This window comes from Macaca nemestrina, chromosome 1 (genome assembly GCF_043159975.1).
Source record: "Macaca nemestrina isolate mMacNem1 chromosome 1, mMacNem.hap1, whole genome shotgun sequence".
Lineage (NCBI taxonomy): Eukaryota > Metazoa > Chordata > Mammalia > Primates > Cercopithecidae > Macaca > Macaca nemestrina.
In genome coordinates this window covers 27,569,271-27,592,408 of record NC_092125.1, presented here as the reverse complement: position 1 = coordinate 27,592,408, position 23,138 = coordinate 27,569,271, and the positions used below count along the sequence as shown (strand labels likewise).

The 23,138-nt window shown below is 40.1% G+C and overlaps 1 protein-coding gene across 1 annotated transcript; it reads left to right on the top strand.

Annotated features, from left to right (window-relative positions):
* The first annotated feature begins 1,976 nt into the window (after positions 1-1,976).
* On the top strand, positions 1,977-13,429 carry LOC105493033 (selectin E). Its single transcript, XM_011760465.3, has 14 exons — positions 1,977-2,117; positions 2,428-2,512; positions 3,092-3,475; positions 4,073-4,180; positions 5,398-5,583; positions 6,379-6,564; positions 6,678-6,866; positions 7,806-7,994; positions 8,123-8,311; positions 8,524-8,700; positions 9,243-9,350; positions 10,129-10,150; positions 10,256-10,328; positions 11,558-13,429. Exons 2-13 carry the CDS (start codon positions 2,476-2,478, stop codon positions 10,311-10,313), a joined length of 1,833 nt encoding a protein of 610 aa, XP_011758767.2. The 5' UTR covers positions 1,977-2,117; positions 2,428-2,475; the 3' UTR covers positions 10,314-10,328; positions 11,558-13,429.
* The last annotated feature ends 9,709 nt before the right edge of the window (positions 13,430-23,138 follow it).

The window sequence follows — 23,138 nt, the reverse complement described above, 5'->3', positions numbered from 1 at the left end:
TGGGAAGGTGGAGGGAATAAATTCTATGCTTTTTAATAGGAGTTGAATTAAATTCATTAATTAAGTTATTTTTTCTAATCAGTTGTATTTTTTGGCATTTTTCTTCTCTTTTCTTGTTTGTCTTGGGTCTTGACATCTTTGTGAACACAGAAAGACCAGTGCTAACAAGTAAAGAGAAAAACGAGGCTTTTACCACTACTCGTTCAGGTCTGCTGATGGTACACTTTTAGATAGACCTCCTATTTTAAAAAGCAGTAGATATAGAATATTAGCTTGACTTGAGCTCTGAAAACCTACCGAATATGGAAATTAAAATGATCCCCATTTACTGTTACCATCATTGAGATTGGATAAGATGCAGAGATGGGGAATGTATATACAATCATCCAGAAGAAATGTCAAAATGCAGAGCAGGAATATAGGATACCACATACATCTCCTTCTGTTGCATTTGGAAACAAGTTTCTTTTCTTCTCCTTTTTTTTTTTTTTTTTTGAGATGGAGTCTTGCTCTGTCACCCAGGCTGGAGTGCAATGGTGCGATTCAGCTCACTGCAACCTCCGCCTCCTGGGTTCAAGCGATTCTCTTGCTTTAGGCTCCCCAGTAGCTGGGATTGCAGGCATGCGCCACTACAACCCAGCTAATTTTTGTATTTTTAGTAGACACAGCATTTCACCATATTGGTCAGGCTAGTCTGGAACTCCTGACCTCAGGTGATCCACCCACCTCAGCCTCCCAAAGTGCTGAGATTACAGGCATGAGACACCATACCTGGCCTAGAGACAAGTTTCTTTAAACTGTATTCTTGTTACGATAAAGGTGGAAAAAAAGGGAAATTGAAAAAATCAGAAGATTCTGAAAATAATAATGAAGGATATAAAAATTATCCCAAATCCTGCCATCCAGAGATAGTCACTGTTAACATTGTGGAAGAGTTTTTATTCTTTGCACATTAACATTTCAAAAAATTTAAACAAAATTTGGAGCAATTAAATATGGATATATAGTTTTCCTTTTTATTTTTATTTTATTTATTATTATTTTTTAAGACAGAGTTTCACTCTTGTTTCCCAGGCTGGAGTGCAATGGCGTGATCTTGGCTCACTGCAACCTCTGCCTCCCAGGTTCAAGCAATTCTCCTGCCTCAGCCTTCTGAGTAGCTGGGATTACAGGCATGCACCACCATGCCCAGCTAATTTTGTATTTTTAGTAGAGACAGTGTTTCTCCATGTTGGTCAGTCTGGTCTTGAGCTCCTGGCCTCAGGTGATCTGCCCACCTCGGCCTCCCAAAGTGCTGGGATAAAAGGCATGAGCCACCACGCCAGCCTCCTTTTTATTTTTTTACACTGAACAAACCATGAAACTTTCCCATATGTAAATATCTATTTCCCATTTTTCTTATTTTTAAAAAATAAGACATCATTTTAATCATTTGAGTGGTAGATATTATTTTTAGATAATATTTTAATTTAGGCATAACTGCTATGCAAAATCTGAAGATTAATATCTACCTCGTGAGTCATTCCTCTGTGAGACAGTGCATATTAAATATGTTGAATTGGCAGGTGAAAAAGGAAGAAAAAATGAGTAGTGATTGGTTATCAACAGCCATGAATGAGAAATTGAAGGTAGTAGACTACGGATGACAAACCTATTCTTGGTTTCCTTATGTTTCTGAAATTCTACCACAACTACATGAGAGATACTACTAACACGCAAAGTTTTACAACTTTTTAAAGACATAGACTTTACGTTATCAGAATTAAAAATCATGCATTTGTGTCATACTAATAAAATTGCATATATAATATAAAGGCATGGACAAAGATGAAGTAGCTTCAAGAGACAGAGTTTCTGACATCATTGTAATTTTAAGCATCGTGGATATTCCCGGGAAACTTTTTGGATGCCATTGGGGATTTCCTCTTTACTGGATGTGGACAATATCCTCCTATTATTCACAGGAAGCAATCCCTCCTATAAAAGGGCCTCAGCCGCAGTAGTGTTCAGCTGTTCTTGGCTGACTTCAAATCAAAACTACTATACTGACCTGAGACAGAGGCAGCAGTGATACCCATCTGAGAGATCCTGAGTTTGAACAACTGCTTCCCAAAAGAGTAAGTGCAGAACGCTTTATAAGGGCAGCCTTGGGCCATGAAACACAGATATGCAAAAAGCCTTCTAGTAAAAACCACATCTGTACAAGCTCTTATTGAATTGTAGCTAAAACCTGTCTTTTCTCTTTGACCTAAATGATGAAAATCTTAAAATTTGTTTATTTATTTGATTAAACTCTGAAATAAAGATTATGGCACTAGAATCCTTTACCCAAAATCTTAGGATGCTGCCTTAAACATCATGGTAGAATAATGTAACTGGCTACTCAGGATTTCCTTCTCTAATTCATTTTGTGTTTTATCTCCCCAGTAAAGTATTTCAAGCCTAAACCTTTGGGTGAAAAGAACTCTTGAAGTCATGATTGCTTCACAGTTTCTCTCGGCTCTCACTTTGGGTAAGTCAGTGTCATTAGACCAGGATTTCTCATTCTCGCACTATAGATGTTTCAGACTGAAATATCCTTGCTTGTCTGGGGCCGTCCTGTGCAGGGTATCTGGCAGCATCCTTGACCTCTACCTGCAATGTGTTCTTCCCCAGGTTTTGGGCCATTTACTTTACCTCTTAGTGTCTCCCTTTCCTTAAGTGTAAAGTGTGGATCATAAATGACCTATTTCCCAGATGCGTTGTGAGGATTCAATAGCATGGTTCATGGAAAGTACCTCATACAGTGCTACTTGGTGCCTACTAAGTGCTCAATAAAGCTTAGTTATTCTGATTATTATTCTACTACAAAATGGGTTTACTATAATGTTGTGAGTGAGTGCGGGTAAAGCACCTCGTGGGTGGCCAGTCACAAAAGAGATAAACGATAAGTCACTGTTTCTTCATACATACCTTTTACTTTTGAAAAGATGAGAAAAGTCTGGGCCATGTCACAAACATTGCCAAAAATAAGACAATAAAAAGCACAGTTATCAGAGTTAAACCACAACAGCACCAAACTCTACCATGTCTTTTCTTTTTCTCCCACTAGTGCTTCTCATTAAAGAGAGTGGAGCCTGGTCTTACAACACCTCCACAGAAGCTATGACTTATGATGAGGCCAGTGCTTATTGCCAGCAAAGGTACACGCATCTGGTTGCAATTCAAAACAAAGAAGAGATTGAGTACCTAAACTCCATATTGAGCTATTCACCAAGTTATTACTGGATTGGAATCAGAAAAGTCAACAATGTGTGGGTCTGGGTAGGAACCCAGAAACCTCTGACGGAAGAAGCCAAGAACTGGGCTCCAGGTGAACCCAACAATAGGCAAAAAGATGAGGACTGCGTGGAGATCTACATCAAGAGAGACAAAGATGTGGGCATGTGGAATGACGAGCGGTGCAGCAAGAAGAAGCTTGCCCTGTGCTACACAGGTAGGGAGTTAGCGGCTGCAGTGGGCGGTAGTTTCAGTGTGTGGGCATCCTGGCAAATTTACGGCATGCAAAAATTGCTCTCTATTGTGGTCATTTTATGTTCTAAAAGATTCTGTTTAACTGCTAAAGTTTCTCTCTTTTGCTGTTTTGTGTGAATGTGGGCAAGAAAATGTGGGTATGTGTATATATGTATGTATGTATGTATATACACACACATATATATACACATACACATATGTGTGTGTGTATATATAAAATGTATCTAAATACTGTAGGCAAATATGTAGTTCTTTACATTGCACACACACAATACATATTTTAATTGCTTGTTTATTGTGGTAGGGGAACTGTCTCCAGAGTTTGTGAAGAAGTAACTTTTCTATGGTAGGTGCCAGCCACAGCTATACATTAGCATCAAGGTTTAAGATAGGTGGGCCTGAAGCTCAGATTTGGAACTTCGTAAAACACTTCAGTTAAAGTCTATGGCACTCTGTAGCACTGCTGATATCTCCGTTGCACACTGTTGATTCTAAAATCAAAGGCAATCAGTATAAGCACAGCAATAGTCCTCCTCATCATGCTTTGTGTTTTCTGCAGCTGCCTGTACCAATACATCCTGCAGTGGCCACGGTGAATGTGTAGAGACCATCAATAATTACACTTGCAAGTGTGACCCTGGCTTCAGTGGACTCGAGTGTGAGCAAAGTAAGTCTGGTTCTCACCTCTTTCTTCACTTGAGATGGTAGCACGATCTGATGTCCTAGCTGGCATTAGAGTCAGGTCTGCATGCCTTCCCTTCCCTGGTGCAGATGGTGTCATATGGTGATCGTGAGTTGAGACTATGAAGTCAGACCCTTCTGGGTTTGAGTCCTAGATTCACCAGTTGTTTATTATGGAACCTTGACAAGATAGTTTAAATCTCTAGGTCACAGTTTTCTCATTGTAAAATGAGGATAATAATGTGAACTTTATAGGCTCATGGTTACATAGTGCCTGGCTCACAGGATACATTCAATAAACTGTAGTTCTGTGTCCCCGCAAGGAACAGGTGCTCACATCATCTAGGTGGTAACAAGACGTTGCAGTAGAAATGAGTGAGTTACAGAGTCCAGGGTATCTTGGTTCATGCTCTGGCTCTGTAATGACTAGCTGTGTAGCATGGAGCAAGTCGATTGAATGAAATGAGGTCTCAGTTCCTAAATTTGTAAATTAAGAGAGTTAGATTAGCTTCTCTCCAAAATTCCTTAGCACGGCGTTGTGCAGTAGAGCTTTTTGTGATCATGGAAATGTTCCATAGCTGTGCTGTCCAGTGTGTAGCTACGAGCCACATGTGGTTATTAAGTACTTGAAATGTGGCTGGTGACACTGAGGAACTGAATTTTAAATATCATTTGATTTCAACGAATTCAAGTTTAAATTTGAGTAGCCACACATAGATGGTTGCTACTACATTAGACAGTGCAGCATTGGAGTTTTAAAATTTGTGATGTATTCTAGTACTTAAATTTGAAATATAGCTTTGTGGATGGTTCTCACCCCGGGTGGAAGCTTATCGTAGTATTTTTAGTAGTTGTGAGAAAAGTAACAAGAAATTTGTTGTAAGTTTGCGTGTTTGTTCATATAATTTGAACAGTTCTGAGGTAAACACAGTTACACTACTCTCCCCATATCACTCAATATTTCTTCTTTATGGTGGTCGTCACTGCTTTTTTGTTGTTGTTGTTATAGATCAATGTTTTCTTGAATAAAAGAAAAGGGGTACAATTACAGTCAATTTTACATATTCCATTAGAAATGTTATAAATTTTTAAACTAAAAAAAAAAAAACAACAAAAAAAACTGTAGTTTTTTTCCAGTGTTTCCAGTGTTCTTCTCTGTTAAAGGTGAGAGATGAGCAGAACTGATTTGGGTTTCTTTTTCAGTTGTGAACTGTACAGCCCTGGAATCCCCTGAGCATGGAAGCCTAGTTTGCAGTCACCCACTGGGAAACTTCAGCTACAGTTCTTCCTGCTCTGTCAGCTGTGATAGGGGCTACCTGCCAAGCAGCGTGGAGACCACGCAGTGTATGTCCTCTGGAGAATGGAGTGCTCCTATTCCAGCCTGCAAGGGTAAATCCCTCTCAGAATGCACAGAACATTCTCTAACTCATCCCTCATTGCTTCTGTTTTTTAATCCAACTTACAACATTTTCAAAACTTCAGGGAAAGTTTTTTTTCGTTTTTGTTTTTAATACAACTTGTTCTCTCAGCCAATGTATATTGCCAACCCAGTACCTGCCTGGGTTGAAAGAGGTTTTTTTATTCTCTGCTTGAAATGGGTATTTCTGAGGCTCTGGTGATTTGTAAGGGAGATCACAAAACAGTAAAGCTCTAGAAATCTCAGTGGCTTTCTCATCTTCTTTCCCTGTTTAACTTTTCCATGCCATGGGACTAACTTAAGACCATGATAGTCAAGCAGTCTTAGTATCTCTTTTTCTTTCTTAATTTTATCTTTCTGAACCAGAGGCCAAAAGAAACAAAAAAACAAAAAAACAAAAAACAGTTCTTCATGTTCTGATGGGCTAAAATAAATGAAGAGCCTATGTATGTCAGTACTGGTCATAACTCCTAATCTGGAATCTTTTTAAAAAAAATTTTTTACCTCACGTAAATGATAACATAGATTAGAGACCACTCAGCATAGGCAAAGTGAAAATCAGGCAAGACAGAATATCCATGAAAAAGAATAAAAGCTTTTATTCTGGCTGTGCATGTCCCTAAGAATTGACATAGGACTTTGGGATCTACAGGACTTTGGGATCTACCCTTTGAAGGCAGCTTCCTCACTCTGTTATGCACCCAGCTCAATAGGAAGTGAAAAGATCACTCTTCTGTAAAATTCATGGTGCTCTTTCAAATCCCCAGTGGTTGAGTGTGATGCTGTGACAAATCCAGCCAATGGGTTTGTGGAATGTTTCCAAAACCCTGGAAGTTTCCCATGGAACACAACCTGTACATTTGACTGTGAAGAAGGATTTGAACTAATGGGAGCCCAGAGCCTTCAGTGTACCTCATCTGGGAATTGGGACAATGAGAAGCCAACGTGTAAAGGTAGAGTTGCTCCACATGGAGACTTACTGTTAACATTCTTTTCCTAAACCCATACTGGAAATGGGCAAGCTAATTCTAGGCCCTGCTAATATCAATGGGTATATTTGTTACAGCCGTGACATGCAGGGCCATCCGCCAGCCTCAGAATGGCTCTGTGAGGTGCAGCCATTCCCCTGCTGGAGAGTTCACCTTCAAATCATCCTGCAACTTCACCTGTGAAGAAGGCTTCATGTTGCAGGGAGCAGCCCAGGTTGAATGCACCACTCAAGGGCAGTGGACACAGCAAGTCCCAGTTTGCGAAGGTAAGCTTAAGATCCTTTGATTTATACTTTCTTAAAGAACAACCATCTTCAAACTTGGACAGTGAAAAAAAAACCAATACCCACTTTAACTGTAGAAATCAGATTTGATGAGCAACACTCATATCTTTGAGATTCATTTAAAAGAACTAATGTTTGGCCAGGGAAAGGATCATATGTGTTAAGAATGAACCTTTTGCTGGCTTATTTTTACCGTGATGTGCTAATATAACTTTATAGACATTAGCATGGAATAGACAGAATTCTTAATCTAAAGGAATCTTATTAGAAAATTCAGAAAGCGGAATAATGAGAACATGATTTGAATATAAAACTCTCATCACATCTGTCTTCTGAAATGGCTCATAATTAGCAGTGAGGAGACTGTTTCAAGTATAGGGTCAGCTACAGAGATAGTATTGATACATATATAAGCAGTAAACTTTAATTCACTTTTAAGTGAGAGCAAGGATATTGAAAACGAGCAGTTTTTACTATCAGGCACTGGCCTTCTCCTAGCCAAAGCCAGCACAGAATGATTTCCAGTAGCAAAACATTATAACACAAAAACCAAACTGCAAAACAGACAAATTTTATAGGGGTGCTTTCTTCTCTTCCTTTTTGGCACCAACTATAAACATCCACGACCCATATGTTGTCCTCGGACTGTGTGAAATCTTTGCCTTGACCATAATTTATTTTGTATGTTAGAAGAACAGTGCTCAGGAACTAATGTTCTGGTTAATTAGTCTTTTAATTAGTGCCATGATCAGTGAGGGGGCTGAAATTCAAAGAAAACAGCCATCTTCCCACTTGTCCAGGGAATTATAAAGAATCTTCAGTTCTCCAAGTGTTGCTTGAATGAACTGGGTGCACTCAACAAATGCCAAGTACTCTCTAGTTCCACTGCAATATTTTCTGACCATCATTTTGATGTCTCAGCTTTCCAGTGCACAGCCTTGTCCAACCCCGAGCGCGGCTACATGAATTGTCTTCCTAGCGCTTCTGGCAGTTTCCGTAATGGGTCCAGCTGTGAGTTTTCCTGTGAGCAGGGATTTGTGTTGAAGGGATCCAAAAGGCTCCAATGTGGCCCCACAGGGGAGTGGGACAATGAGAAGCCCACATGTGAAGGTATAGTCTTTGTTTTTATTTTATTTTAAGATAAAAAACTATTCAAGAGCTTAGGAACTTGGTTACCTTGGGAAATGTATTGCTGGAGATGCAAACAAATTTCTGAAGTGCTCTCTCATGTGTTCCAGCTGTGAGATGTGATGCTGTCCACCAGCCCCAGAGGGGCTTGGTGAGGTGTGCTCATTCTCCTATTGGAGAATTCACCTACAAGTCCTCTTGTGCCTTCAGCTGTGAGGAAGGATTTGAATTACACGGATCAACTCAACTTGAGTGCACATCTCAGGGACGATGGACAGAAGAGGTTCCTTCCTGCCAAGGTAGAATTGAGTGCAGACTTTTTTAGGGTACAGGTCAAATACTTCCTAAGTTTCTGAACCTGGATTGCCCCAAGGGGGTTTGATCCTAATTTCCTAAACGCTGAAAACTAAGTAGTGCTTATACGTTACATTTATTTTTGACTTTTAAGCAAGTTTTAGAAATTTTCCAGTAGATTTTTCTGAAACTCTACCTGTGTACCTAATATTTGCAGTGGTGAAATGTTCAAGCCTAGCAGTTCTGGAAAAGATCAACATGAGCTGCAGTGGGGAGCCCGTGTTTGGCACTGTGTGCAACTTTGCATGTCCTGAAGGATGGAGGCTCAATGGCTCTGCAGCAATGACATGTGGTGCCACAGGACACTGGTCTGGGATGCTGCCTACCTGTGAAGGTGATGCACTGATTGATGGTGGTTGTCTGGGGATTAAAGAGAAAAAGGGGGAGCTATCTTGTTACAGTAATCAACTATCCATTATATCCAAACCAGAAAGGTCGCCCAGGTTGACAAGTTGTGAATATTAAGTTGTATGGGGATAGAGAAAAAACAGAAGTTGCATGTTGATGAAATAGGTAGAATTCCGACAACTGGAGAAAGGAGACAGAGAGAGGAGAGGAGAAAGGGGGAAATGGAAAATAAGAGGGAGTGAGAGCAAGAGAGCAAGCAAGTGCAGTGTTTACTAACCAAGGTGTGGTGTGGTATTGTGGTGAGCTTGGCAAGTTAGAGTTCTGCCTGCCAATGGTAGAAATAGCTTCAAAGGTGGCTTGGAGCAGATCTCAAAGGCCTTTAATGCCACATCTCTGCTTCTTGTATTAAACTAGATAGTTCTTCTGCTCCTAGTAATGAATGTACAGAAAAAAGGCCAACGGGACAGAACAGAGAGACTTTAATGTCAGTTCCTCCTCATGACATTTCTTCCTCTCTTGTTTCCTTAGCTCCCACTGAGTCCAACACTCCCTTGGTAGCTGGACTTTCTGCTGCTGGACTCTCCCTCCTGACATTAGCTCCATTTCTCCTCTGGCTTCGGAAATGCTTTCGGAAAGGTGAGGAAGTTTATGAATGTTCTTCAAAAATGTGTTTGAAAATACATTTCTTTCTCATTGATAAGTCATGGTCTTGCTTACTAATTTAAACAATAATTAGAATCTGGATAAACACTAATAAATGCAGTATAATTAAGCAGAAGTCGTAAGAAAAGAGTTAGTAGTACAACTCAGTGTGGGAAGAGTTTTAGGAAATAAAAATGTTAGTTGTGCCTAATATTGTACAACTCCAGGGGATGCTACTCATGCTGAATTATACGATGCCTCCAGCAATTGTGCAATGAGACTGCCATGATGAGCACTGTCAGGAAAATGGATAAAATTCTTCCTAAGGAGATTTATTTGGAGTGCAGGCTTAAATTTGGGAGTATCTCATAAAGAATATGCAAGCACATCTGACTACACTCATGGTTTGTTTGGCTTACATGTTTAAGAGTACTTAAAACATTTTTGAGTTAAGTTCTGATATTTACAAAAAGGAAATCTCACGTTTAAATTCAGACTTTGGACTTCTCATGAAAAATTGGGAGCTGAATCAGGCAAGATGACCCCGTAGCTATTTGCTGGCATTAGGAAGCTGCTATGCCCTTTGGATGGCTGTGCACTTTGCATTTTACCCTAGATGCCACCGAGCCATGCTTGTGCTCTGATTATTACAGAGGCCCTGAAGCATCGAGTTTGCAACCCTTGATGAATTAAGTCACATTGTATCTGGATTTAATATATCCTTAAAAGTCATTTAGTCTGAATTAATGGTTGTTTGTCTTTTCTTTTGCAGCAAAGAAATTTGTTCCTGCCAGGTAAGTTGCATTCTTATACAAAGCATGCCATTGAACATTCCACACATTTTTCTCTCTTCATGTTGGAAGACAGTGCTTTACCTAGTGTTCTCATGTATTCCACAGCAGCTGCCAAAGTCTTGAATCAGATGGAAGCTACCAAAAGCCTTCTTACATCCTTTAAGTTCAAAAGAATCAGGTAAGACTTGTAACTCACAAATGGTTATGAGAGAGGTATCTTCTCTACGTGCTCTGTTTCTCTTTGAACCCTCCAAACTTGCCAATATCTTAGGGAGGGAGCAGGGGAGAAATCATCACCTGGGTATTGTTCTGGAAAGTTGTTTCATTTTTTTATAGAAGGAGAGGAAAGAAACTGAGATCTAGCTTTATTGTGTAATTTCATTTATGATAGGTAATAGTAATGAAGATAGCTGACCCTTACATCGCACTTACTATATTCTAGGAACTTTTCTAAGCTAGGAACTCTGAGATATGGGCTGTTCCTATATTTCTTATCTTTTCTTTTTCCTTTTTTTTTTTTTTAAAATTTTGAGATGGAGTCTCATTCTGTTGCCCAGACTGGAGTGCAGTTGCATGATCTTGGCTCACTGCAACCTCCGCCTCCTGGGTTCAAGCGATTCTCCTGTCTCAACCTCCCGAGTAGCTGGGATTACAGGTGCCTGCCACCACACCCAGATAATTTTTGTAGTTTTAGTAGAGACGGGGTTTCATCATGTTGGCCAGGCTGGTCTTGAACTCCTGGTCCACCTGCCTTGGCCTCCCAAAGTGCTGGGATTATAGGCGTGAGCCACCGGGACTGGCCTGTTGCTATATTTCTTATCACACAGATGAAGAAAATATGACAGAGAGAAGTTAAGTAAATTGCCTGAAATCTCAAAGCTAGTAAGTGCTGTAGCCAGGATCCAAACTCAGGCAGTCTGGTTCTAAAATTTGTGTTCTTAACTACTCTGACCTGCTTTGAGAGAATTTGGAAGGGTCAAGTCCCTCTGAATACTTTTTAAAAAATTAAAATAACTTTTTTGTGTGTGTGCGGTTTTAAGTTTACAGAAAAATTGAGCAGAAAACACAAAGAGTTCCAACATATCTCCTCACCACCCCTCCAATTACGCCTGTTATTAACATCTTATATTAGTGTTACAACTGGATAGGCCAACATTGATACATTATTATTCATTAATGTCCACAGGCTACAGTAGAATTCACTCTATGTTGTATATTCTGTAGGTTTTGACAGATGTATAATATGTATCCATCATCACTGTCCTAACTGAATAGAATTCCATGTTCCTACATGGTCTATCCTAGTGAGAGTGTATACAGTAGTCTGTGTTAGAAGGCACATTTTGTTGTCATGATCAGTATGCAGAATATTAAGCGTTCTGATGACCTGCATGTTTATATTTGCAGAAACACAGGTGCGTCTGGGGAACTAGAGGGATACATTGAAGTTAACAGAGACAGATAACTCTCCTCGGGTCTCTGGCCCTTCTTGCCTACTATGCCAGATGTCTTTATGGCTGAAACCGCAACACCCACCACCACTTCAACAGATCAAAGTCCAGCGGGCAAGGTCAGCCTTCAACTGAAAAGACTCAGTGTTCTCTTTCCTATTCTCAGGATTAAGAGAGTGTTGGCTAATGAAGGGAAAGGATATTTTCTTCCAAGAAAAGGTGAAGAGACCAAGACTCTGAAATCTCAGAATTCCTTTTCTAACTCTCCCTTGCTCGCTATAAAATCTTGGCACAGAAACACAATGTTTTGTGGCTTTCTTTCTTTTGCCCTTCACAGTGTTTCGACAGCTGATTACACAGTTGCTGTCACAAGAATGAATAATAATTATCAAGAGTTTAGAGGAAAAAATGGCTTAAAATATTATAACTTAAAAAAATAACAGATGTTGAATGCCCACAGGCAAATGCATGGAGGGTTGTTAACAGTGCAAATCCTACTGAAGACTCTGTGTGAGGGTTGCTATGTACAGTTTAATCACTTTCATCCCTATGGGATTCAGTGTTTCTTAAAGAGTTCTTAAAGATTGTGATCTTTTTACTTGCATTGAATATATTATAATCTTCCATAATTCTTCATTCAATACAAGTGTTGTAGGGACTTAAAAAACTTGTAAATGTTGTAAACTATGATCTGGTAAAAGTTACTTATCCTAGATTACCCCCTCGTTGTTTATTAATAAATTATGTTACATTTGTTATAAATTTATTTCAAAAAGGGAAACTATTGTCCCCTAGCAAGGCATGATGTTAACCAGAATAAAGTTCTGAATGTTTTTACTACAGTTGTTTTTTGAAAACATGGTAGAATTGGAGAGTAAAAACTGAATGGAAGGTTTGTATATTGTCAGGTATTTTTTCAGAAATAAGGGATTTCCATGATGAAAAACTTCCACGAGGCCAAATGTTTGGAACTAATAAAAGCATAAGTGCAAACACACGAAGGTATAATTTTATGAATGTCTTTGTTGGAAAAGAATGCAGAAAGATGGATGTGCTTTGCATTCCTACAAAGATGTTTGTCAGATGTGATATGTAAACATAATTCTTGTACATTATGGACAATTTTAAATTCACGATAGAAACTCACCATGTAAAAGAGTCATCTGGTAGATTTTTAATGAATGAAGATGTCTAATAGTTAGTCTCTATTTGTTTTCTTCTGTATGTTAGGGTGCTCTGGAAGAGAGGAATGCCTGTGTGAGCAAGCATTTATGTTTATTTATAAGCAGATTTAACAATTCCAAAGGAATCTCCAGTTTTCAGTTGATTACTGGCAATGAGAAATTCTCAGTCAGTAATTGCCAAAGCTGCTCTAGCCTTGCGGAGTGTGAGAATCAAAACTCTCCTACACTTCCATTAGCTTAGCATGTGTTGAAAAAAAAAGTTTCAGAGAAGTTCTGGCTGAACACTGGCAATGACAAAGCCAACAGTCAAAACAGAGATGTGATAAGGATCAGAACAGCAGAGGTTCTTTTAAAGGGGCAGAAAAACTCTGGGAAATAAGCGAGAACAACTACTGTGATCAGGCTATGCATGGAATAAATTGTTATTTTCTTTGAAATTGTTTAAGTGTTGTAAATATTTATGTAAACTCCATTAGAAATTAGCTGTGTGAAATACCAATGTGGTTTGTGTTTGAGTTTTATTGAGAATTTTAAATTATAACTTAAAATATTTTATAATTTTTAAAGTATATATTTATTTAAGCTTATGTCAGACCTATTTGACATGACACTATAAAGGTTGACAATAAACATGCTTATGTTTATCTCTGTGTTAAGGCTCTTTCTTAAAAATTTTATTTAGATAAGACTCACATTCCATAAAATCCACCCTTTAAAAATGTATGTGATTGTACAGCTATCACCATTGTTTAACTCCAGAAGATTTCTATCACCCTGATAAAGCATTATTTCTCAGTGTGTCTGTGAGAGTATTTCTGAAGAGATTAGTATTTAATTGGTAGACTAAGAGGATTGCCTTCACCAATGTGGGTGGTCATGATCCAACCCACTGAGGGCCTGTGTAGAACAAACAGAGTGAATTCACTCCCTTTCTAAGCTGGGACACCCATCTTCTCCTGCCCTCCAACACTGGTACTCTTGGTTCTAGGGCCTTTGGACTTTGACGTATTCCACTGGCTTTCCTGGTTCTCAGCTTGTAGACAGCAGGCCAAGGGACTTCTCAGCTTCCATAATTGTGTGAGACAATTTCTATAAAAAAATACCACACCCCCACACCCCAACACACACACACACACACACACACACACACACACACACACACACACACACCCTATTGGTTCTATTTCTCTGGAGAACTCCAACTAACACATGTCCCTTCATGAGAATTGGCTACTTAGACTAGGTCTCCTCTTTAATGCCCTCGTAACCCATATTTCTCTTCCTTCCTTTAACTGTAATAAATAACTATACATTATTACTTGCATAATTGTTTGTTTAATATCTGTCTTCCCCACTAAATTCTAAGTTCCTCAGGGGTAGAGAAAAATTACCTTGTTCATTGCTGTATTCTCAGAGCCTAGCACATTCCTGGTGCAGAGTGGACATCCAACAAATATTTATAGAATGAATAAATCAATGCATGGGTGAATGAATGCATATTTCGCCTCATAATAAGAAGTAGAATCACTTTTCACAAATGGAATGAGTGGTCTCAGAGGGCTACAGTTTAAAACCCAGTTGTGTATCAACTGCCCCCCCCTACTGCCAGTTTGCAATTTAATATCTCTATCTCTCAAATGTCCAGCAATTATTTCAATCCCCATATACAGAAATGGGGCTTGTAGGAATCATTGTGAGGACTAAAGATCAATAGAAATAAGAGGGAAAAATTTTTTTTTAAAAAGGAGGTGGAAAAATAGCACAAGAGGAAGTAATAAGAGAGAAAAAGGAAAGATACTAAAAGAAAAAATATTGAGGTACATAGAGTAAACAGTACAGATGCTACAGAAGGGAAACATCTAGTTTTGTATCCACTCACCTAAAACATCCACACAAGCGCCGGGCATAGTGACTCTCACCTGTAATCCCAGCACTTTGGGATGCAGAAGTGGGTGGATCACAGGGTCAGGAGACCAAGACCATCCTGGCCAACATGGCGAAACCCCATCTCTACTAAAAATACAAAAATTAGCTGGGCATAGTGGCGCGTGCCTGTAGTCCCAGCTACTCAGGAGGCTGAGGCAGGAGAATGGCTTGAGCCCGGGAGGCGGAGTTTGCAGTGAGCAGAGATCAGGCCACTGCACTCCAGCCTGGAGACAGAGTGAGACTGTGTCTCAGAAAAAAAAAAAAAAAAAAAAGCCACAAAAGCTTACATGCTCATGTGTGCACACATACACACAGAGATATATTCCTGAATCCTAACCCACAGGTAATTTACCCTGAAGATAATGAAAATTAAGCTTCAGGGTCCATTATTTAGATGAACCTTTAAATTATAAGGGCTTGGGTCCTAAGAATGTGTTTACGTGGTAATACATCTTTGTAAAATCTATAAAAGCAAGACGCTTTTACATTCCTTTTCTCAAAGAGAGACCTCAAATTATATAAACCTTGGACCCTGAAAAACTTCTGAATCTGTTCCTGAGCGAACCCAAAATATTCTGATTCAGTAGGATTGGAAGCAAATGTGTGTATGTTTTTTTGTTTTTTTAATGTTACCAAGTGATTTGGATGCACAACCAGGTTTGGAAATTACTGACAAAGGACTATAGGTTGATTAGTTTAATGAGTGCCTGATGTCTATGCGGTATTTCTGGAGCTTTGCCTCTACTGATTGGGTCATATACCATATAACACTATGTAGTTTGGGAAAAGTGGACAATGGGTAACATTCACTTGCACATTGCAGTGATGATCACATCCCCCTCTGTGTTGAGTAATTAGTTATCTATCTGTATGTACTGGCTGTAGCAATGTAGTTCTTTTCAACAAGAAATCAAGAGAATTCAGACACAACATTCACAGTTGTAAATATCAAGAAAATAGAGTAAATTTGTTTAACAAACATCCAATTTTGGAAGCAAGATATATCTGCCAGCAGTGTAACTGTCCAATGGGTTCATTTTGTTTGCTGCCCAGATAAAGCTGATTTATCAAGATGGGAATTGCAATAGAGAAAAAATTTAATTCATGCAGACCCGGCCAAATGGGAGACCAGGATTTTGTTATTACTGAAATCAGCCTCTCCCAAAATTCTAAGGCTAGGATTTTTCAAGGATAGTTTGGCAGGCAGAGGAATGGGTGCTATGCAATCATAGTGGTGTGGAAAATGGTCCTTGTGCCTGCTAAGTCTGTTTCTGGGTGGAGCCACAGGACTTGTTGGTGGGTCCAGGTAGAGTCACCAGTTGAAATGTAAGAATCTGAAAAGACATCTCAAAAGCCCAATCAGGTTCTATGATAGTGCTGTTATCTGCAGGAGTAACTGGGGATGTTGTGAATCTTGTGACCCCTGGAATAACAGTTGGTAATTGTTTACCTCTACACCTTAGCAGAATTCAGGCTCCTCTCATCCTCCTAACCTTTCATTGGTGGTCTTTTATTAGCTTTACAAAGGCAGTTTAGTTTTGGAGAAGGGCTATTATCATTTAAACTATAAACTAAATTTCTGCCAAAGATAGCTTGGCCCAAGCCCGGGAATTATTAAGGGCAGTCTGGAAGCTACGGGCAAGATGGGGGTTGGTTATATCAGATGTCTTTCACTGTCATAATTTTTTCACTATTATAATTTTTGTGAAGGCAGTTTCAATAGTGCAGCATAGACTTGAAACAAATGAGGAGAAACCAGAAGGGGAGTGGGGGCTCACGCCTGTAATCCCAGCACTTTGGGAGGTCGAGGCAGGTGAATCACCTGAGGTTGGGAGTTTGAGACCAGCCTGGCCAACATGGCAAAACCCCATCTCTACTAAAAATACAAAAAACGTAGCCGGGTATGGTGGCACATGCCTGTAGTCCCAGCTGCTTGGGAGGCTGAGGCACGAGAATCACTTGAACCAGGGAGACGGAGGCTGCAGTGAGCCAAGATCACGCCACTGCACTCCAGCCTGGGCAACAGAATGAGACCCTGTCTAAAAACAAACAAACAAAAAAACAAAAACAAAAACAAAAACAGCAACAACAAATAAGGAGAAACCTGATGGTTAGAAATAAGGAAATGTTTAATGGCCCGGAGGTTCAATGAGGTAGGAGTAAAAAGCATTGCAATGAGATACTTGAGCAATACACCTGGGAGAATAGGAGACAGTAGTTAAAGAGTGAAGTGTTGGGCCAGGCGCGATGGCTCACGCCTGTAACCCCAGCACTTTGGGAGGCCGAGGCGGGTGGATCACCTGAGGTCGGGAGTTCAAGATCAGCCTGACCAACATGGAGAAACCCTGTCTCTACTGAAAAAAATACAAAATTAGCCAGGCATGGTGGCGCATGCCTGTAATCCCAACTACTCGAGAGGCTGAGGCAGGAGAATCGCTTGAACCCAGGAGGCAGAGGTTGCAGTGAGCCGAGATTGCGCCATTGCACTCCAGCCTGGGCAAACAGAGCGAAACTCCATCTCAAAAAAAAAAAAGAGTGAAATGTTTGATTGTGTGACTTTAGAGATGGTACAGTCTTAGGTGATGTTGAGTTTGAGGCTGTGCCTAGAGAAGGAGGTAGCTCAAGTCTAGTGGAGGAAAATGTCACTGGAGAGCTGAGGATGTGGGCTGTGGTATGGATTGTGCCATGGATGGTGAAGTCCCATAAGACTATGAGAAGTGCTTACAGGGGAAGGAAGATCAGGAGCCAGGTGCCAAAGCCATCCTTGCATGAGCAGTTGGGAGTTGGGAGGTCACTACAATGAGGACAGTGAGATGGTTTATCTCAGTGTCACAAGCTTCAAAGAAGCAGAGTTATTTTATTTCTTCTTTGTATTTTTTTTTTTTTACAAGAGGGCAGATGAACAAAGATATACAGGAGGCCCTCATTATAAAGGAGAAGATTGCCCCTGCCTTCCAACCCTGAAGTGTTCACTGTGTGAAGAATAAATATTGTCATCTTGAGAGATCTGCAGGGGAAGTGATGTCCTTGGGAGGCAGTCGGGCTGATGACAAAGCAACAAGGTAGGAGAAAAGTTTGAAAAGGAAACTGGAAGATTGAGGGGAGTTTAGTGATGGTGAAGACAGGAATCCCAGGGATGGCTAGGAAGCATTTGGGATGAAAATCAAGGTGGGGTCAGGAGAGAGCAGTTTAGGTGAACAGTCTAGGAGATAGATGACAGACAATAAGAGTGGCTTACATGCCAAATGTAAGAAAACGTGTGCCGGGCGCGGTGGCTCAAGCCTGTAATCCCAGCACTTTGGGAGGCCGAGACGGGCGGATCACAAGGTCAGGAGATCGAGACCATCCTGGCTAACATGGTGAAACCCCGTCTCTACTAAAAAATACAAAAAACTAGCCAGGCGCGGTGGCGGGCGCCTATAGTCCCAGCTACTGGGGAGGCTGAGGCAGGAGAATGGCGTGAACCCGGGAGGCGGAGCTTGCAGTGAGCTGAGATCCGGCCACTGCACTCCAGCCTGGGCGGCAGAGCGAGACTCCGTCTCAAAAAAAAAAAAAAAAAAAAAAAAAAAAAAGAAAACGTGAGCAGTGGTGTTTTGGAGGTAGGTGGGCAGTTAGTTAATTCTCTACTGCACACTCCTTCTACCCATAATAAACTGATAGCAACTGCAGTGAGTGCAGCCTTGGTTGGCAGCAAAGAGCAAATAAACCTTGCGGTCATCTGTAACGGAGGTGTAGGCTAGCGAACGGTTGGGTAGTTGTCCTTTAACCATCCCTTGAACCCAGTGATGCTGCTTTCAATAGCATTCACTGGTACTTCCCTCATGTCTCTTGACAGGCAAGTGGTTCTTCAGCATTGGGTCCTCTCTCCAGGGTTTTGTGATGGTTTTACAATGCTCACCAACTCAATCTAGTTCTACGTTTTGAGGGCCACAAAACAGTCTAATAACCACTCTTCGTTACCACCCATCAAATGGCTGTTAATATATCTCCATGACCTTTCCTATTCCAAATCTTCTTTTGGCTGAATGTACATTAAATTTTTTTTTTTTATTGAGGTGAAGTTCACATAACATAAAACAGCCATCTTAAAGTGTACAATCCAGTGACATTTATCACATTGTATAACCATCTCTGATATGGTTTGGATCCATGTTCTCACTCAAATCTCATGTCAAATTGTAATCCCCAATGTTGGAGGTGGGGCCTAGTAGGAGGTGATTGGATCATGAGGGTGGGGTTTCTCATGAATGATTTAGTAGTACCATCCTCTTAGTACTGTCCTCATGATAGTGAATGAGTTCTCACGAGATCTGACTGTTTAAAAGTGACTGTCACCTCCCCACATCCCTCTCTTGCTCCTGCTTTTGCCGTGTAATATGCCTGCTCCCCTTTCACTTTCTGCCGTGATTGTAGTTTCCTGAGGCCTCACCTCATCGGCACCATGCTTCCTGTAAAGCTTGCAGAAGTGTAAGCCAATTAAACATCTTTTCTTTATAAATTACCAAGTCTCAGGTAATTCTTTATAACAACGCAAGAATGGCCTAACAAAATCTCTATCTAGTTCCAAAATATTTTTATCAGAAGAAAACTCTGTACCCTATAAGCAGTTAGTCCCCATTTCTTCCTCACCCCCTGGGAACCTCTAATCTACTTTCTGTCTCCATGGATTTACCTCTTCTATATATTTCATATAAATGGAATCAGACAACATGTAACCTTTTGTATCTGGCTTCTTTTGGAACAGGAATTAAAAGAAATTAAATAATGTGTAAGCAGAAACTCAGTTGTATGTAAAAAAACCAATTCCCCGTGAGAAAGAGAAAGAGCTGGAGTCCTTTAAAAATAAACTGCCTGTTTTTCTGGGGCTTGTGAGCCTTATCTCTCCTCGTTTCCCAGGCATTATGAAGACACTGATTCCCTAGCTGTGCAGCTGCAAGGTCACTAGACAGATAAACTCAAGTCACAAAACATGTTTCTCCTTGAAAAGTAAGAAATGATGTAATGCATGTCTCAATTAATTGAATAACTGTCTTTGTTTCTCACTTCTGTAGTATGCTTTCTCCTGCACAGATCCCCCTCTCCCCCACCCCACAAAATGCTAAAAAGGTAACTTAACTCTTTGTTCAGGGCTCAGTCCTTTGGATGTTAATCTGACTTGGCCAGTGCACCTAAAAAATAAATATCCTCCTGAACCCCATTTGTCTCTCTGATTCCTTAAAAAATCCCACAATATTTCCACTAGCAAAATTTGTTGACACATTGGATATGAGTTTTGAAAAAAAGAGAGGTGTCTCAGTTAACTCCAAAAGTTTTGGTCTGAGTAACTGGAAGGATGGAGTTATAATCTACTGAGATGGAAAGGCTGTGGAAAGAGCCCTACAGATTGGAGGAAAAATTCAGAAGTTCAGTTTGGGAGATGTAAAATATAAGAGGCTTATTGAACAATTAAATTTGGGGATGGAGATGTTGAGTAGGCATTTGGCTGCAGGAGAATGGTTCTGGCTGTACAGAATTTAGAAATCATTAGCATTTAACTGGTATTCAAAGTCAAGGGAGTGAATTGGATTACCAAGTTAGTGAGGTTAGACACAGAAGAGCAAAGCGGTGATCTCTGGAGTACTCCAAGGGTTTGGAGGTTGGGGAGATGAGGGAGAATCAACATGATACAGAAGAAATAGCCAGTGAAGTAGAAGAAAAACCAGGGGCTCCCTGGTGAAGTAAGATGAGGATGGAGAATAGACTGTTGGTGTTAGTGAAGTGTAGACCTTGGTGAGAGCAGTCTCAGGGAATTGGTGTGGCTGAAAGCCTGATTAGACAAGCTTCAAGAGAGAATTACAGCCTGAGCAACATAGTGAGATCCTGTCTCTACAAAAAATAAAAATAAAAAAATTAGCCGAGGGTTGGGGCATGTAGTCCTAGCTACATGGAAGGCTGAGGGAGAAGAGGCACTAGACCCCAGAATTACTTGAGTGCAATGAGCTATGATCCTACCACTGCACTCTAGTCTGAGTGACAAAGCAGCATTCCCATCTCTTAGAGAAAGAGATAGAGAGATTGAGAGAATTAGAGGAGAGGACTTAGAAAAAAGCAAATCTAGATATTTCTTTCAGGGTATAGTAGGAGCGTTTGGCACTTTCACAAGTCTCCCTGGCTCCACATTTGTCCCCATTTTACCATGTCTTCCAAGTTCCTGCCATAAGTTCAGCTTAATGATCAAGAGCAGGGGATTTGGAACTGACTGGCCTCTGTTCAAATTCCCAACCGTGTCTCTTACTAGTTATGTGACTAAGGCAACTTTCTTTTTATTCTTTTTTTTAATTATTATTATACTTTAACTTCTGGGATACATGTGCAGAACGTGCAGGTTTGTTACATAGGTATGCATGTGCCACAGTGGTTTGCTGCACTCATCAACCTGTCATCTACATTAGGTATCTCTCCTACTGCTGTTCCTAGCCTTGCCCCCCATCCCCTGACATGCCCCAGTGTGTGATGTTCCCCTCCCTGTGTCTATGTGTTCTCATTGTTCAACTCCCACTTATGAGTGAGAACGGGCCATGTTTGGTTTTCTGTTCCAGTGTTAGTTTGCTGAGAATGACGGTTTCCAACTTCATCCATGTCCCTGCAAAGGACATGAACTCATCCTTTTTTATGGCTGCATAGTATTCCATGATGTATATGTGCCACATTGTCTTTATCCAGTTTATCATTGATGGGCATTTGGGTTGGTTCCAAGTCTTTGCTGTTGTGAATAGTGCCTTGATAAACATATGTGTGCATGTGTCTTCATAGTAGAATGATTTATAATCCTTTGGGTCTACATCCAGTAATGGGATTGCTGGGTCAAATGGTATTTCTGGTTATAGATCCTTGAGAAATCACCACACTGTCTTCCACAATGATTGAACTAATTTACACTCCCATCAACACTGTAAAAAGCGTTCCTATTTCTCCACATCCTCTCCAACATCTGCTGTTTCCTGACTTTTTAATAATCACCATTCTAACTGGCATGAGATGGCATCTCATTGTGGGTTTGATTTGCATTACTCTAATGACCAGTGATGATGAGCATTTTTTCATATGTTTGTTGACCACATAAATGTCTTCTTTTGAGAAGTATCTGTTCATATCCTTTGCTCACTTTTCAATGGGGTTGTTTGTTTTTCTTGTAAATTTGTTTAAGTTCCTTGTAGATTTTGGATATTAGCCCTTTGTCAGATGGATAGATTGCAAAAATTTTCTCCCATTCTGTAGGTTGCCTGTTCACTCTGATGATAGCTTTTTTTTTTTTTCTGTGCAGAAGCTCTTTAGTTTAATTAGATCCCTTTTGTCAATTTTGACTTTTGTTGCCGTTGCTTTTGCTGTTTTAGTTATGAGGTCTTTGCCCATATCTATGTCCTGAATGGTATTGCCTAGGTTTTCTTCTAGGGTTTTTATGGTTTTAGGTCTTTTGTTTAAGTCTTTAATCCATCTTGAGTTAATTTTTGTATAAGGTGTAAGGAAGGGATCCAGTTTCAGTTTTCTGAATATGGCTAGCCAGTTTTCACAACATCATTTATTAAATACGGAATCCTTTCCCCATTGCTTGTTTTTGTCAGGCTTGTCAAAGATCAGATGGTTGTAGATGTATGGTGTTATTTTTGATGCCTCTGTTCTGTTCCACTGGTGTATATATCTGTTTTGGTACCAGTACCATGCTGTTTTGGTTACTATTGCCTTGTAGTATAGTTTAAAGACAGGTAGCATGATGCCTCCATCTTTGTTCTTCTTGCTTAGGATTCCCTTGGCTGTACAAGCTCTTTTTTGGTTCCATGTGAAATTTAAAGTAGTTTTCTCTAATTCTGTGAAGAAAGTCAATGGTAGCTTGATGGGGACAGCATTGAATCTATAAATTACTTTGGGCAGTATGGCCATTTTCACAATATTGAGACTTCCTATCCATGAGCATAGAATGTTTTTCCATTCTATGGAATGTGTCCTCTCTTATTTCCTTGAGCAGTGGTTTGTAGTTCTCCTTGAAGAGGTCCTTCACATTGCTTGTAAGTTATATTCCTAGGTATTTTATTCTTTTTGTAGCAATTGTGAATGGGAGTTCACTCATGATTTGGCTCTCTGTTTGTCTATTACTGCTGTATAGGAATGCTTGTGATTTTTGCACATTGATTTTGTAACCTGAGACTTTCCTGAAGTTGCTTATAAGCTTAAGGAGATTTTGGGCTGAGACGATGGGATTTTCTAAATATACAGTCATGTCATCTGCAAACAAACACAATTTGACTTCCTCTCTTCTATTTAAATACCCTTTATTTCTTTCTCTTGCCTGATTGCCCTGGCCAGAACTTCCAATACTATGTTGAACAGGAGTGGTGAGAGAGGGCATTCTTGTCTTGTGCCAGTTTTCAAAGGGAATGCTTTCAGTTTTTA